The sequence below is a fragment of the Saccopteryx bilineata genome, chromosome 5, assembly GCF_036850765.1.
Source record: "Saccopteryx bilineata isolate mSacBil1 chromosome 5, mSacBil1_pri_phased_curated, whole genome shotgun sequence".
In the NCBI taxonomy this organism is placed as follows: Eukaryota; Metazoa; Chordata; class Mammalia; order Chiroptera; family Emballonuridae; genus Saccopteryx; species Saccopteryx bilineata.
Genome location: NC_089494.1, coordinates 255,298,393 through 255,316,236, shown reverse-complemented (window position 1 = coordinate 255,316,236; position 17,844 = coordinate 255,298,393). Strand labels below are relative to the sequence as shown.

Genomic DNA, 17,844 nt, shown 5'->3' with positions numbered 1-17,844 from the left:
TGTACTGATTCGAGTACTTCGTGTCTGGTGTCATTTTTCCTTACCGGGAGTTTTAGAATTTCTTCTGTTTCCCTGGTGCTCTGAGATTTCAAGATGATCCTTGGGAAGGGTCTTTCTCATTGAGGTCTGAAAATAGCATTCTGTAATTTCTTTGAAAAATATCCTCCCCTCTGTGATCTCTTTCTGGAATCCCATTTGTTAGGTATCGGCCTGGATAAACTAAACCACTGGGACCCTTAACTGAGCAGCTGCTGGGAGCTGGGAGAGCATTCAGTGATGAACAGAGACACTTCCTGGCCTCGGGGGCCTTCCAGTTTGATTGAGTTGGTTATGTAAAGAAGTCATTAGTATGGCCTGACCAGGTGGTGGCACAGTGGATAGAGCATCGGACTGGGACGCGGAGGACCCAGTTTCAAATCCCTGAGGTTGCTGGCATGAGCGCAGGCTCATCTGGCTTGAACATGGGGATCACTGGCTTGAGTGTGGGATCATAGACATGACCCTATGGTCGCTGGCTTGAAGCCCAAGGTCGCTGACTTGAGCCCAAGATCGCTCGCTGGCTTGAGCAAGGGGTCACTCGGTCTGCTGTAGCCACCCGTCCAGGCACATATAAGAAAGCAATCAATGAACAACTAAGAAGACTAAGGAGCCACAGTGAAGAACTGATGCTTCTCATCTCTCTCCTTTCCTGCCTGTCTGTCCCTTTCTCTGTCTCTGTCACACACACACACACACACGCACACACACACACGCACGCACACACACGCACACACACACACACACACACAAAGTAATTAGTATGACGACTGCTATGACAGGGGAAGGACAGTGTGTCATTGGTGGCAGTCACAGCAGGAGCCTCAACTCACGAGAAAGCCGGGAGTGAAAGCCTTCTGGGAAAGTAGAAGGTAGAAGGCCATAGAAGAACGGTGCTCGAACCTCCTTGCTGGGGGCCTGACCCTCATCACTGCTTCCGAAGCCTTTTGGAAGGTCTTTTCTGCTGAGCTGGTCTTGTTCAACTCTGGGCTGTTCTTGCCCTTTTAGCAGCAGGGCTGAGCCTGACCCCCCCCCCCCCCCACTGTGCATCAGGCACTAATTGCCCCAGTTGGGAAAAGTGTTATGTTCTCAGGGTTGCATGCAAGTCAGAGAAGCAGTACAAGCAACCCAGCAGACCTCAGTCCGAATCCTTGCTGTGCCACTTACCAGCTGTGTGACCCTGAGCAAGCTCCTGAACCTGAGCCCCTTTCCTCACCCGGAAAGGGACTCTTGACAATCGTGACCTAGTAAGATACTGTAGGGATGGGGAGGGCGTACAAACGGCACCCGTGAAAGGCATGGCCGGTGCTCAGTCAATAGGGGGCCTCCTCGTGGGCACCCTTACCTTGAGTTCTTGATTCTTGGCCTTCTCAAGCGCGCGCAGGGCCCGCTGGTGGGCGGCCTCGAGCTGGGCTTTGCCGGCCTGGTTCTGCTGCAGGCTCTCCTGGAGCTGGCGCTGCAGCGTCTCCCGCTCGTGCTCCGACAGCCGCTGCAGCTCCTGCAGGTCGTCCCTGTAGCCGCTGGCGCACTGCTGCAGTGCCTGCTGCATCTGCGACACCTGCCCACCGGGGGCGGCCCTCAGCTAAGCCCCGCCCCTGCCCCAGACAGCCTCGAAAAGTACAAGCTTCCCGACCGTCTGTTCAACCCAGCCCAGCCTCCTCTCTCCACCTGTGGCAACTCGGAGGGGTGGGGACCTCCAGCTGGGACCGGCAGGCCTCTTGGGGGCTCCTCAGCTGGAGCCACGTTTGCTGAGCAAGAGCAGAAGGACCAGGGCACAAACCAGCCAAAGGAAATGGAGAGGGCAGCAGCGTGCCCTCCGGGGACGACGTGGCCTCCCCCTCCTCTTTGCGGTGCTTGCTCACAATCTGCTTCCGACTGAAGCTTCCCCGAGAGCCCAGTTAGTGTTGTCCCCACTCCCTCAGCACCAGACAGCCTCCCAGTCCCCGTTCCGCTGCTGGCGTTTCCTTTCCCTGCGCCCTGGCCTCCTCTCATACACTATGGGCTTTACTGTTCCTTCTAAGAGTTACAGTGTGACCCCGCCTCCTCTGTGAGAACACGGGCACTGAATGCCGGACTCATTTCTGGTTTGTTCGCGGATGGACCCCAGGCACCAAAAAGGGTCCCCGCCCCGTGGTGGATGCTCACGGGCCACGCGGTGTTGCAGAAAGGAACACATAGAACTAAGAGTCCCACTTTGCCCAGGACCTCGAACGCCCTCCACAGCCTGCATACGAGTCAGGCCCTGCGTGCTTGTGCAAGGCTGTCCGCAAGGACGAGGAGGGGGCAGGGTCCCGCTCAGCATGTGGGCATGTCCCCAGCACGGCTGCCCTCCTACCTGGGCTTCCAGCCTGGCCTTCTGGCACTGCCACTCCTCCCGCAGACGCTGGATTTCCGGGCCCTTCTCCTTGGGCACAGAGCCCAGTGGGGACTGCACATCGCCTCCCTCCGTGAGCGGCACCTCGATCCTTTGAGGAGATGGAGGGCAAAATCAGAACAGGTCCCAGTCTAGACATGGCACTAGTGCCCTGATAATGTCTCAACCACTCAGGGTGAGGGAGCTTTCATGGAAGTTAGTGGAGTGAAAAACACCTACTCTGGATTTAAAAAACAACCTGATATACAAATTCTAAGTGTTACTTTCCCTATGCTACAATCAGGATTCGCTGGAATCTCCTGATACTTGTTTCAGTGGGTGCTTAATACAGGATGATGGGATGTCAGGATGACTAAGTTACTTATGTAGGGTCCTTGGGGGCTTCAGAAGACGAGGTCTCTACAGTCTCCCTGCAAATGAAAAACCCCAACAATAATGCTTTACTTGAATCCAGTTCTTTATGCTGTCCAAAGCATGCTCATAACGTGTACTGGCTGTGCTCAGGCACACACGTGTGTGTGTGCGCGCGCGCGTGCACGTGCGCACGCATGCGTGCATGCGTGTGTGTAATAAATAGGCCTTTGCATATGTAGCAGGAAGAAGGAGATGCTTGTTTAAAGCTGCAGTAATCTCTGCATTCTAGAGCAGACGCTGACAAATGTCACTGGTAGAGACCTTCCAGTCCTCAATTCTGAATTTTTAAACCAGCTGAGAAATTGAAATGTAACTGGTGGAGATACAAACTCAATTATTGTGATTGAGTAGCAAGTGACATATTGGCGGGGTGAACGGAAGCATGTCAAACTGGACGAGAGAGCCACACATGGACTGTTCAGTAGGGTGTATGGTCACCCAAGACTGACAAACACACCGACAGCAATGGGGCCTGGACAGGGTCAGATTGTCTAGCAGTTCCTGTGGGATCCTCTGCCACTCTTGCTCCAGGGCAACTTCCAACTCAAGAAGTGTTGTGGGAGGCATTGGATGGTTTGCCAGACGTCTTCCCAGTGCTTCCCAAGCACGTTCAATGGGATTCAGGTCTGGAGAACATGAAGGCCAGTCCATGCGTTCGATTCCTGCCTCCTGAAGCATGCTGTTGACGAGATGCACATGGTGGGGCCTTGCATTATCGTCCCTAAAAAGGAAGTTATTTCCAAATGGTCCAGCACAGGGTACCACTATAGGGTGCAGGACCTCATCTTGGTATCTGACAGCAGTCAGTGATCCATTTCTGATGACGTGGAGGTCACCATGACCACCAATGCTGATGCCAGCCCACACCATGATTCCACCAACACTGAAGGAGTCCCTTTCTCTCATGAAACATGGATTTTCTCGTGTACCTCATTCATGCCAAATCAGGACACGATGATTTTCAGGCTGCAGACTGAACCATGACTCATCAGGGAAGAGGACAGTTGATCACTGATCACGGGTCCAATAATGATGCTCATCAGCCCACCTTCTACGGGTTCTACGGTGTTCAGCAGATAGCGGAATGCATGCTGTTGGTCTCTGGGAATGCAGTCCGACACAATGGAGCCGATTTCGTATGGTCTGGGTGCATATCCATCATCTAGTGGCAGCAAGAAACTGTCCCCACAGCTCTGTTGCATTGCTGCACCTGTTCCTTCTTGCCAAAGAGGTCAAGTATCAGTCATCTCTTGCTGTTCTGGCAGATGGGTGACCCTGCCATCATCTTCTTTGTACTGTGCCAGTCTCTTAGAAGCAATACCACAGTCTGCTAATCACACTTTGGGATGTTCCAAGTGCTGTTGCCACTGCCGTCGCCACTGCCGTCTGTGTTTGACCAGCTTCAAGGCGTCCTATGGCTCTCCACGCTTCGCATTTGGGCAAATCGTGTGGCAGGGGCATTGCAAGGGCTGGGAAACTGCAGGATGTGCACTTTCAAGATCAGGGAACATGCAGATACTCCAGTACTTTCGGCCTTTGGCATAGTGCATTTTTGTCAATGAAATAAAAGTTGGTTTTGCATCTCATTTGCGTAACCGAACAACTTTCTTTGACCTGTCGTTTGCTTTTCTGATGTTCTTGTTTAATTAAAAAAAATCATTAAAAAAAAATGCTTCATTTTTTTATTGCTTCATGTTCATTTTGAAATATCCCCTAATTTTTGTGAACAGTATATTTACTTATATTTACTTTGCCATTTCTGATGCTCATTATCTTCGCCTGTAGATCTAAGTATAAACCTGGTGTGATTTCCTTTCTGCTTGAATAAGTTCCATTAGTATTTATCACATTGCAAGGACTAACCCGTTGCCTCCATCCCAGAGTGAGCAGGCACGTGCAGCAGATGAACTCTCCCCATGGTGTGGGGTGGGCAATAACACCGGACCCTCAGCCAGGAGCCCCACTCACACAAGCCCAGCACAGCTTGGCGGAGCCAAGAAACAAAGCAGATGACCTATAAGCTGAAAGTCACTGATAGTTTGGGAATGCTTGTTACAGCAGCAAGAGCTGACTATTATAGGTGATACAGATGCGGGATTCCCCTTGGTGACAAAGCCCTCTTGTCTCCCTTAGTTAAAGAACACTTGGAAGAACAGGGAGCAGAGGTTTGGGCCAGTCCGTATCTGAGTTTGGGTCAGGTTTACTCTTTTTTTTTTTTTTTTTTTTTTTTTGAGTTTCAGGCTCTTCATCTATAAAACGGCCTCTCTGACAACTCTACATAAGATAGTTCAGGTACGGCCCTCTGCTGCTTTGAAGTTATACAAGGCATGTCTGTCTGTCCCTAGGCACGATGCAAGGGGCAGCGATAAATACTTGAGGGCAGAATGAATGAATAAATGAATGAACGAGCCCTTCCAAGTCGGAGTCTTCGTCACTGGAGCCCTGGGAAGTCTGCGCGCCCTCCAGTACCTTTCCTCCTCATCACCGCGGGTTCCTCCTTTCACTGCTAACTTATCCTGATACTCTTCTCCTCCGGGCAGGGTTGGAAGGGGCTCACTCAGCTTCAAGCACAGCTCCTAAGGCAAAAACAGTTGCAAGATGAGACTAAGTGCAGTTGCCTGATCCAAGCTGTGGCTTAGCAACCCAGAGAGCCGAGGAGAAAGAACCCCAACAGTCCGCGGCTGGGGCGCCGCTCGCAGGCTTGGGCAACGAGGCCTGTTCCAACTCAGCACCCAGCAGAGCGCCTGGCGTCGGAGCCGCGTCAGTCCCCGCCCCCTGCTTCCCAGCCAACCAGGATTTCCCAGGTTGACGAGACCAAAGCGTGCAGAGAGTATGTCACTTGTGCAGGGTCCCCCTATCAGTGAGCACTGGAAACAGGATATGCAATCAGACAATTTGAGTCTGGGGCCTAAATGCTTTTAACCACCCCGTGATACACTCCGTGCATGACCCATACAGAGTGGTCCTTGTGGGCCTGCCTCACGGGCTGCTCTGTGGACCAGAGACAAGGGCCCACAACAGCCCCTGCTCAGTCACCAGGAGCAACTGGGATTGTGGTTGTACCCGCGTTCAGGTGGCAGTCTGTGACATCTCACCCCATAGATCAGAGCACGTGGCACTTGCAGAGAGAAGTGGGGGCATGGTGGGAAGGAAACGTGGAAGCTAGGAGTCAACACTGAGGTTCGGAGTTTTCTAGGAATTGAATTTGTTCATGTCATTCTCCCCTTTGCACAGGTATATACAGGTGAGGAAGACTTTCTTATTATGATTTTTCTACTTGTCAAAGGTAGTTACTACTGCCCATGGAAACATTACAGTAAGACAGGGCGGGAGCAGACTTCTCTGTTCCAGGGGTGTCCACGCCCCTAGCTGCAGTGCCCAGAGAGTCTGGCTCACGGCTGTGTACTCCCAGAAGCAATGCCACTGACCAGATACAGCCTCCACATGCGCCTGCGGCTGAAAGGCCTATCTTTGCCTCCTACTTTTAAGTATTTGGGGCATTAAAAGTATCTTGGAAATCTCTGATTCCTATAAATCCCAGAAGCAAACATCATAGTCTAAGCAAAAACAACTTTGGGACACACAATTATAAATATATGTTTGGTATAATCCAGAAGAAATCACACACTATATGTGGAACCACCCCCCAAAATCAGAATAGCATACTACTATAATATAAATATATAAATGATTAAAGTTCAGTAGGTTCAGGTTTCAAAAGGAAGATGGAAGGTTATAAAGAAATTTTGGTAACTAGAAGACACAAAATACGTTGGCAAAAACAAAATGGTACCAGAACCCACGATGCACATGAACTGGTTAAGTTCAGCCTGGATTTCTATTCTGGTAGAAGAAATCCTTTGTTAAAACATTCTGACAATGAACCTGTACGCATCTAACAGTAGAGCCTAAAAACGTATGGCAAAATGTTCAGAACTGTAGGAAGCAACGGGCAAATTCATAAAGGGAGGTTTTAACATATACCTCTTAGAAGCTGATACATCAGGTAGACAAAATGAGCTAGGATATAGAAGGTTTGGACAAGACTAATAAGCTAAACTGAAATAGCTAACAAGAGACTTCTAATCACTACTAACATTTATATGGTACTTCGGGTGTGCCAGGTTCTCAGCTCTATGGGGTGGGCACTAGCGTCCCATTTGAAAGGGGATGAAATGGAGGCGGGGCAGATATGTAACTTGCTCAAGGTCATACAGGGACTACATCACAGAACTAGAATTCCACTACCAAACTGAGAATACATGCTTTCTTCTATCCCATAGGAAACAGTTTTTTTTTTTTTTTAAAAAAAAAACATAACAATAAAACAATTTCACAGCAGGCTACAAAGCAAATCTTTACACAGTTCAAAGTGTTTACATTCTACAGATCATATTATCCGATGAGAATGCAATAAAATTAGAAAGCAACAAGAAAGCAGGTTTTAAAAAAAATAAGATAAAGGTCAAAACTCTTGAAATACAGCTGAAGATATATTTAAAAACATGTAAGAAGTTAGAATAACAGAATTAACCTAAAGTAAGTCCTTCTACTTAGATAAGAAAGATAAAATTAAGGACATAGAAAAAAAACAAACAAACAACCAGATCTGACCAACACATCGGAAAGCTGGCTTTTTGAAAAATCACATGAAACTATTGGTGAACTCGATCAAAGAAATCGGGAGAAAGGGCGTAAAGGAGCATGAATGACAGACAAAGATCTCCTGATGGTTACTATACAGACGGCAAAGACGTTCCTTGGAAGCCACGGTGAGGACCGTGAGAGGGAAAGTGCAGGATGTAATCGCTGGGCCAGCTCATCGACCACATTTAAAGGCACTCTGGGCAGGAGTCCAGGAACAGGAGTGGATGGAACACGCTGAAAGAGCTGACCGTGCACCTGGCCAGCCACCCTGACTCCCGGCCCCGTTGTGTGTGTCTGTCTCCACACGTTAACCCCTGGGTGCCTGGGGCTCTGAGAATCTGAGACGCTCGACAGCTTGTTTCGGGTCACGTGGCCACGGAGGGTGGCATGAGGACTGGGCCCCTGCATCGTCTGCAGCCCATCCCTGTCCTTCCACGGGACCGCGCCGGCACTTGGCTGTGCCGTGTGGGTGCGCTCGCCAGCTGCCAGAACCCGGACCTGACTGGGTGTGATTTCAAACCGTGTTGTTACAAACGTGCTGCTGGGAAGTATCTGCCCAGCTGACACTCGCAGTCAACCGGAGAAGGAAGGCTGCTTCCCACACCAGCAGGGCGGTGCACTCAGTTACCCCACTTCTAGTCACTTGTTCCCAGCCCCCAGGACTCCAGAGCCAGGGGAGTCCTTCCCAAGGAAGGAGGTGAACCCCTCTCCCCACCCGTGTTTTTCTAAATCATCCTCCGGCCAGGGAAAATTGTTGAAAAACTTCTTAACCTGATCTCTATCTACCAGAACTCAAAACGGTCCTCTCAGTCTGTCCGTTCGGTTGTCCTGCCAGGCGTCAGTCTCTGTACAAGGAAGTGCTACCCGGCGGCCGCGTGAGGCGCGGGAGGTGCAGGGAGGATAAAGACGAATTAAACGTAGTTCTCGGTTTCAACAAACTTACGGCCCAGTGGGGGGACCAACAGGCCATGCAAACAACAAAACCCCCTCCTCTCTCTCCCACACCTTGCTGACCTGGCATTTTGAATAAAAGTACATCATTCAAAAGGCGCAAGGGTGCCATGTAAATATTTCACGAATGGACTGGACCATGGAGATCAAGAGTTGGCTGAAAGAGGGCTTTCCAGCCCACCAACCTTATTCCAGCTGTGCACCCTTCCCTGCGTTCCGAGTGGAACAGACCCTCTGGCGGCTCCTTTTCCGGTTATCTGCTTGGGTCCATCCCAGGGGGACCCCCCAGGGCCAACCTGAACCACTCTGGTGTATCCTGAGGTGTCCGCCCCTCATTCACACTCTCGGTTCCCCATCAGGCATTTCCTCGGGTTCTGCTCAGTGCTCGCTCTCTCTGCAGGGTTAGATCGCCTGGGTATACATTTTGCACAGAAAAATAAATAGTTCCGCTGCTTCTCCAGCCCCCCACCGCCAAAGCCTCCTCCCTACTCTGCCCCCAAGCAGAAGGCTGGTTGTTTTCCACCTGTGTTCCCAGTAGGCCTCCCTCTCTCGTCTTCCAGGCAGTTAACCTCTCTGGATTGTTTCCATGTTAAAGGAACACCCACACCCCGGAAAGCTCTGGGAAGGGGGAAGGTTCAAAGTCATTCTCAGGTTCAGTGGACAATCTTTCAAAGGTGCATTATGTACATCTTAAAATAGAACACCTAATGCGATGGGGTTTGGCCGAAGTGATTACAGGGGACTGTAGCAGACACTGTAAAGTCACCTTACATTTATAGAGCATTCAGGGATTTTGAAAAGTGCCTGCATATGTTTTCTTCCCTTCGTGGCCACCAGGCTCTGGGTTTGTGGAGGGCAGGGATTATCATCAGCACTTTACTAATGAGAAGCAGAAGAGTGGCTTAGAGTAGTGGTCCCCAACTCCCGGGCCGTGGACCGGTACCGATCCGTGGGCCATTTGGTACCGGTCCGCAGAGAAAGAATAAATAACTTACATTATTTCCGTTTTATTTATATTTAAGTCTGAATGATGTTTTATTTTTTTAAAATGACGAGATTCCCTCTGTAACATCCGTCTAAGACTCACTCTTGACGCTTGTCTCAGTCACGTGGTATATTTATCCGTCCCACCCTAAAGGCCGGTCCGTGAAAATATTTTCTGACATTAAACCGGTCCGTGGCCCAAAAAAGCTTGGGGACCACTGGCTTAGAGCATGGGCTCTGGAGCGGCTCTTCGGGCCTCAGTTTCCTCGCCTGGCGCTGTGTGCCTGGCTCACAGTCAGGGCCTCGTCTGTGCGGCCCCTGGGAGTGGTGGGGAAACTGCTCTCAGAGAGGTGTTCCGCTCGCCTGAGGTCTGCACGCAGGTGGGGGGTAAGGCTGAGGTGCAATCCCTGTCCTAATCCTCAGACAGGAGCTGTTGCCCCGTACTCTGCCCTCTGGGGTCTGGCAGACCTCAGCCTCACTCCAAGGGATGGAGCCTCAGGGAAGCTACCTTGCTCTCCCACACCAGAGGGAGGGTAGTGGTCCCTTGTGGCCTAGGGACACACAGGTGCCAGTTACTTAAGGGCTCAGTGATCCTTTGTCTGCTGACCCTGGGATATTGGCGCCCCAGGATTCAAATGACCCTCTAGGTATGGTACAGGGCGACGGCTGCACAGCTAACCACACAGGGTCCCCCATGAGCAGGGGACACTGCTCAGGCCTGGGACAGCTTTGGCATGCCCTCGTCTCCCTTCCCACTGGCCTCAGGGTTTTCGCCTTGGGTCCTGGCACTATGCTCCTCCCCCTGCCCTGTCCCCTCCTAGGGAAATCCTGTGAACCTTTACTATCCAGGCAGGTGGCGGCAGATGTCACTGGGTTCCCTAGGCAGAAGCCCCCCTGCTCCACACAGGCTGCACAAGCCTCTTCCTGTCATTATTACAGCATTTGTCACATGGCTGATTAAGTCCATAGCGGCTTCCCTATTTAAAATGGAGCTCTCCAAGGGCCAGGACTGAGCCTCGGGCACCCCGGTGTCCGTGCCCGTGCCTTGAGGAGTCACAGCACCCACACACTTGTCCAGGTGAAATGGCTTGACCACCGATTAGGACAAACGATTCCTTTTTCTTCTGGAGCATGTGCAGGCAGAAGAATCTAGTTAAATGTTGGCCTTCGTTCCCCCAAGGTCAGTGCGACCCAGGCACCAGAGGAGTCTTCTAGAAAAACAAGTTTCCCTTTGGATTGACCAAAACTGAACTGGCTTTCTGGGAACCAATAGGTAAAACTATGTCTCTAAGAGAATCAAGGAGACCGGACAGGAGAGACGGGGACGAAAGGTTCAGGAAAGTCCCAGCTCTCTGTGGTGGGGACAGAGGCACTCCCGGGCTTGGCAGCCTTCCCTCGGCACACCCTGAGAGTGGAGTGGGAGCCTGCTCTCAGCTGGCGGGGTTATTTATATCTCTTTGACTCACTGAAATGCTTTGGCAGAACAGCTAATGGCTGGAACTAGAAATCCCGAGCCTTGAATAAGCTTGAGTTCTACAGCGCCCAATCCAGCAGGGATGTCCCTGGGGAGCTGTCCTCCTACGCTCGGTTCTGACATCCCTGTTTCCAGCCCCAGATCAGGTCTGGGTCGCTCAAGCACCCCCGAGCCTCGGCTTTTCAGACCGACCTGCCCCTTGCCGTGTCCGTGCTGCTGCAGCGGGCTGCTCACACGCGTGTAGGCGGCCCCGGGAACTTCCGTAGGATGTCAGACCTCCAGGGCCTGGGCAGGGCTTTGGCTCACGGGGCTGCCCTAGAGTTGGCTTGCTAACAGCATTTGAACTATATTACAAACCTTCGCTAACTGGCCACGCTCACAAAGTTTTTAACTCAGTGCTGGCAAGGTCGGCGGTGGGGCTGCAGGCACTCACATGGGCGGCTGGTGGGAGTGGGCATTGGGACACCACAGTGGGAGGCAGTGTGGCATGTCAATCAAAGTTAAAAATGTACACACCACCACTAAAAGTGACATAATATTGAATGTCAGCTGTAATGGAAAAAGAACAAAAATGCTCATGTATCGGACCAGCAAGTTCAACAATGGAAAGAATTAGTACCTACTGAGCATTTCTGAAAGTGCCGGTGCTGTTTCCAACAACGCACGCATGTGAACTCATCGAGTGCTCACAAAACCGGGGAGGGGGGGCAGGTGGCACCATCAGCCCCATTTTGCAGATGAAGCAGCTTAAACAAGGCAGACTTCAAATCATTTGTCCAAGACTTCCCACCAGTAAGAACCCAGGCGTCTGGAGCCGGGGGGAGGGGGGCACTCACTGGCTACGTTGTACCCCTCCCTCTACAGATCTCCGTTCCCTACTGTCATGGAGGCATCTTCTACAACAGAGAGAAGCCAGAAACAACCTAACTATCCCCCGTAAAGGAAAGGTAACTATATTATGGTTTTTCTGTTCAAGGGAACACCAGATAGTTGTTCTTTTTGTTTTTGTTTTTTTTAATAAAGTTAATATGGAAGTGTATTGATGTGTTAAAATCTCTAAGCTATAAAAATTTAAGTTAGAAAAAGCAGAGTGCAGGAGAGTATCTTATCATTTGCGAGAAAAAAATGCCTGCATATGTATAGTATGGCTCTGCAAGGAGAAATAAAAATATAGAAGAAATAAAAATAAAACAAAACAACTAGATAGGGAACTAGGGAATGTGCTTTCACTGCATACTCACTCTGTCTTTTGAACTTGGTACCATGTACCCAGATTACCTGTTATAAAGACAGCGTATTTTAGAAGAACAAACTACGCCTGCAAAGTGCATACGAGTTGCCTAGTAGAAAACACAGCACCAGGTGATTAATTCTATTACTGAGTGTCCACATCATTTTAAAGTTATTTGTTTCTGCATATTTCTTCCCTGTAACATCGAGCTCAGAGGCTGGCACATCCCAGGATTCCACAAACGACCATGGGAGGAATAAATAACATGGCTGTAAGGTTGAATTTAGAGGGAATTGATTTTCACTGAGCCCCCACCCCCACCAGCCTGATGTAGCGAGGGGTCGGTACTTCTCTCTGGAAACTGAGCTCAGGGCGGGGCAAGGAGGAGAGAAGCTGGAACAGAACCTCCCTCAGGAGCCTCCAGATGGAACCAACCCTTCTGACACCTTGATTTTGGACATCTAGCCTCTAACACTGTGGAATAATATATATATATATATATCTGTGGTTTAAGCCACCACGTGTGTGGTAGTTCACCATGACAACCTAGGAAGGTTATCCAGCCTACCAGAACAGAACAGAGAGACAAACAGGAACTGGCCCCTGCTCTGGGGCTGTGTCTGTCCATCTGTCTGTCCATGAAAGGGCAGCGTGGTGGGAGGACTGGTGTGGGAGTCAACTGATATCAGAGATGGGGAGGGAGGCGGCAAGGGGCGTTTTTGTGACCATTACGCTTCGTGCTGAGCAGAACCAGAGGCCCCTCTCGAGTGGAGGCCCCTTACCTGCTGGGCAGGCTGCTCTCAGACAGAGAGAGGAGAGTCATCTGACAGCCTCGTTCTTTCTCAAACCACGGGGACAGTTACTGGGAACTCTATTTTGTTTGTGGCTTGTGCAGAAGGGCTTTGTAGTGATTTACTTTTTCATGCATTTTGGCAACTCTGAGGGGGGAAATAAAAAGGCCCACTAGCGTCGGTGTGTGTCGCTGGGAATGCTGAAGTGTTGGAACAGAGCAATACCCTTGATTACAGCGGAGAGGGCTGGAGCTCACCTGGGTCTCGGAAGTGAGGCGGGGCTGGCCGCCCAGGTCCTGGGGCTGCTCCTCACCGCTTTGGGGACAGAGCTTACTCTGTTGGATTAATTCTTCCAGCCTTAAAACCTGAAACAGAAGGACAGAAATGCATGGCAGTGAGACCAAGTCCTCCCTCCGGGACGTGCTCTTTAGCCTGAGGACCCCTTCTCCCAAGCCCATGGGTCCTGGGACAACACCCCGTTAGACAAATTCCAAACCTGTGTCCAGAAAGGCCATTTCTAATGAGCTAGCCGTACAGTCTTTCCAGAAGAAGAGGAGCCAGGCAGGTTTATAGGATTCCACCCTTCCCTTGAAATGCTTTACATATGTAAATATGATGTATGTATGTCTATACTAGAGCTATAGGGTAGTTTTCATAAAGGTTAATTGGCAATGAAAAGAAACAATACTTAATAATTATACAGTACAGCTAATTGAGAGAAGGGTAGCTAGAAGGTGCTATTAAACTATAAAGCCTCAAGTATAATTAGTATTCACTAACTAATTATCAAGGGTCATTAAACAGACTCCCCTGCTCTAGACTTTGAGAAGAACAAGGCCAATAACCAGAAAGGACACTCAGACACCACCCACAAATCTGTGTAGCAAAAGCAATACTCCTCGGGCACCATGCTATGTGTGAGAAGGGCGGGGAAGGGAGTGTTAGAGCAACCTGGTAAGATAAGAGATGGTCCCCGTCTTCAGAGGGCGGCCACCTTACGGAGAAGACCCATACATGTTTATAATCACAGTAACATTCAATAGAGGCGTGTACAAAACAGTAATAGTACCATTCATGATGTGTGTGTGCTCTGTGCCAGGCCAGGACCCAAGCATGAACTCTTCTAATCTTTACCACCATGAAGTAGGTGCTACTGGGTCCTACAGCAGAGAATTTACAACAGTAACCTCTGCGCAGGTAAGTCCAGGGCAGCTGTAGGGGCACCAAAGAATGAGTAGAAATCCATTCGTGGCCCAGGTGAGAAAGGGCATTCCAAGCGGCAAAACCAGCAGGTGAGATGGTGGGAGGTGCACAGGCTGTGGTGAGGACTGCAGGAAGGTCCCCAGGCTGTGTGAGGACTGCAGGAAGGTCCCCAGGCTGTGTGAGGACTGCAGGAAGGTCCCCAGGCTGTGTGAGGACTGCAGGAAGGTCCCCAGGCTGTGTGAGGACTGCAGGAAGGTCCCCAGGCTGTGTGAGGACTGCAGGAAGGTCCTGTGTCCCGCGGCAGGCAGGAAGAGGCAGAGGGCTGACGGGTGACTGTAGTGAGTTAGGTTGGGTCCAAACTTTGATAAACACGAGAATTACAGAGTTGAGGACGAAAGGAGTGAGGCCTTGAGCAGATCTGGGTTTTAGAACACTGGTGCTGGAAGGAGCTGGCCTGGGAGATGAGGAGGCAGGGAGACACAGGGCCCTAGAGACAGACAGACAGAGAAGAACAGCAAGGCCGTCGGAACGTCTCCTCGGCTTTGCCTAATGGATATTTGAGGAGGAAATGGCTAAAGATCATGCAACTACTTAAACTGCAACTCGCTAAGGCTTATGAAATATTTAAATGAGACCTGAGAGATTTTTTACAAGCAGGTGGAATAAAGAGTCTCAGTGATCCAATCTGAGGGTCTTGACCAAGACCGTGGTGTAAAGAGAGGGGAGAGGACCGGGGGCTTGAGTGGAAAGACCGTAAGGACCTGACAGTTGATGGATGTGACGGTGGGGAAGGGCAGGGACTCGGGCTGAAAATGGGAGAGCGGGAGAGAGGATGTGGTCAAGTGTGACCTCCATTTCTGGCTTTGGTAGGTGGGTGAATAGATAATGACGCCACTAGAGTGGCAGAAGAAATGGAAGATGAGGGCAGGCCTAAGACCCTTTGTCCAGGTCAGTCTCTGGGTCAGGGCTAGTCATCTGTAAACACTCGGGTTCTGAATGATAGGCAGTCATCAACGAGTCAGCAAGTACTAGACACAGTGTTAGCACAGCGGTGTCATCTGTAAACACTCGGGTTCTGACTGATAGCAGTCATCAACGAGTCAGCAAGTATTAGACACAGTGTTAGCACACCGGTGTCATCTGTAAACACTCGGGTTCTGACTGATAGCAGTCATCAACAAGTCTGCAAGTACTAGACACAGTGTTAGCACACCGGTGTCATCTGTAAACACTCGGGTTCTGACTGATAGCAGTCATCAACGAGTCAGCATACTATACTAGACGCAGTGTTAGCACAGCGGGAAACAGTGGGGTCGTTAGAGTCCCCCTACCTGGGTTGAGTCTCAGATCCACTACTTGTTACCTGCATGACTTTGAGGAAGTGATTTACCCTCTCTGTTCCTCAGTCTTCTCATTTGTAAACCAGAGATACTAATAGTGCAGTGGTTGTAAGGATTAAGAGTTTATACATGTAAAACTGCTCAGACAGTACCTTAACTAGAGTAAGTGCTTAACAAAGGTTCATCATTGGTATTTTTAAAGAGAGTGGTTCTAAGGGGGCACTCAGAGAAATAGTCAGGTGACGGTCCAGGTGTCCTGGTCAGAAGTAGAAACGGGCTAGTCACACACACGTCCATGAAGCTTCCCTAAGCTCTGCAGAGCCGGTGCTCTAGATCCCATGGGAAGATATTGACAGGGATGCAGGGAGGAAAAAAGGAGAGAGAAAAGGAGGAAAGAAGGAAAGAAGAAGAAAGGGAAGGAGAGAGAAATAGGCTTCTTTGCTGGGCAGCCCATCTCGGGCTGCGATGGAACAGACACCTCTACAGCAGGGGCTTTCTGCTAAAACCGCATCTCCAGAACCCCTGCTACATCAAGTATAAGGCATGGCCTGCTCAACCTTTTTATTTTTAAATGATCATCTGTGCAACAGAAAAATGTTTAGAAAAAAACATAATGTGTGTATCGTTGCTCAGCTGTAGAAACAACACATCACAAACACAGTTATAGCCCCTGTGCTTCTCCTGACCCACCGTCCTTTCTCCCTCTTAGAAATAACCACTGTTTCAAACTTGATGGTAGCATTCTCATGCATGTCTCTGAACCGAACTCCGTTATACCGTGTGTCCGTCAAGTCATGGTGCACTTTTGACTGGTCACAGGAAAGCAACAACAGACGATAGAAATGTGAAATCTGCACCAAATAAAAGGAAAACCCTCCCAGTTTCTGTAGGATGATGTGGCAGCACGTGTGCATGCGCAGATGATGACGTAGCACCGTGTATACAGCGGAGCAGCCCTCAGCCATGCCAGTCAAGATGTGGATGGTACAGAGGAAAGTTCAGTGTGTTCTGTGGCTCGCTAAATTCGAATCCGTGACCAAAGTGCAACGTGAATATCAGTTTATAACGAAGCGCCACCACATAGGAATAACATTACTGGGTGGGATAAGCAGTTGAAGGAAACCGGCAGTTTGGTGGAGAAACCCCGTTCTGGTAGGCCATCAGTCAGTGACGAGTCCGTAGAGGCTATACGGGATAGCTACCCAAGGAGCCCTAAAAAATCTGTGCATGAGCCCACATTGAACTGCACTGAATAGGTATGAAACTGGGAGAGTTTTCCTTTTATTTGGTGCAGATTTCACATTTCTATCGTCTTTTGTTGCTTTCCTGTGACCTGTCAAAAGTGCACCATGACTTGACGGACACGTTGTATATATTCCTAAACACCGTTATTGCTTTGCACGCGGCTCTGTATCCTTCAGAGCTCCCCCTGGTGGTCATGATGGACGCCTGGGCTGAAGAACCAATTTCATGGGCTTCCGCGGGCAGGTCGGTGCAGGGTTCATCTGGAAGGTATGAGGGAGGGCAGAGGAAGCAGCAGGGAAACCTCTGTACAATTTTATTTTTGTCTGATGAGGCTCAGGAGTGAACCTGTTTCCAGCCTCTTCTCCCTAGTAACATGGACAGAAGCAGCTCTTGTAAACTTTGACCCTGGTCTGTGGGTAGTCTGGACTGGTACGGCCATAAAGCAAACTCTGTTGTTCATCTGGTCTACAGCCAGTGCCTGATCCCTTTCTTCCTTGCTGCCCCCACCATGGAGGCCTGGCAGCTAAGTCCCTGCTGTCGCTGGTGGGCCATGGGGCAGATACAATGGCCACGGGGCAGGTACAGTAGCTGCAGGAGTGGGAGGCAGCTGGGCTTCCGCAAATGCTTTTTGACGCCTGGTGAAGGGCGTCATCCCTGCCCCTCTCTGTTTCCTGGTTTAAATTTGTACCTCCCACCTGGAGTGGAAACAGAGACTTGGAATCTCAGCCGACCCCTCCATTCCTTCCAGAAAGCACCGTGCCTAGGGCCTATGATATTTTAGGGGTCATAAAAAATTTTTTTTTCTTTTTTCTTTTTTTGTAAATCAGAAGACAACAAATACAGCTTGGCTAAATTTGCCTTTATATGAATGCAGTCAAAAAATGTAATTAAAAAATTTTTTTGATGGTATATAAGTCTAGTGCCCACAGAAGAGCTGACGAAGCCAGGATGAAGGGGCGGTCAGGAGAACCGCAGCTTTACCAGGCTTGACATCGTTTAGCGACAGAATCAACACCAGCAGCCCTCTGCCTCCTTCTCTTGCGTGTGGCATTCAACGTCTCCTGGATAAGCCTCTATAACTCAGGATCTCTGCTACTTGCAGCTGAATTTATGCCCCCGGAGACAGCTTTCTTGTCACACTGAAGTCCTTTTGT

General features: G+C 50.0%; 1 protein-coding gene across 1 annotated transcript in view; it reads right to left on the bottom strand.

Annotated features, from left to right (window-relative positions):
- Positions 1 to 17,844, bottom strand: part of FAM184B (family with sequence similarity 184 member B) — a 72,052-nt gene that overhangs the window by 15,097 nt on the left and 39,111 nt on the right. Inside the window, exons 7-10 of the mRNA XM_066278766.1 lie at positions 13,160 to 13,267; positions 5,294 to 5,400; positions 2,372 to 2,501; positions 1,382 to 1,594 (exon numbers count right to left, since the gene is read on the bottom strand). Coding sequence (XP_066134863.1) covers positions 1,382 to 1,594; positions 2,372 to 2,501; positions 5,294 to 5,400; positions 13,160 to 13,267 — 558 coding nt within the window. The remainder of the gene's footprint in view (positions 1 to 1,381; positions 1,595 to 2,371; positions 2,502 to 5,293; positions 5,401 to 13,159; positions 13,268 to 17,844) is intronic.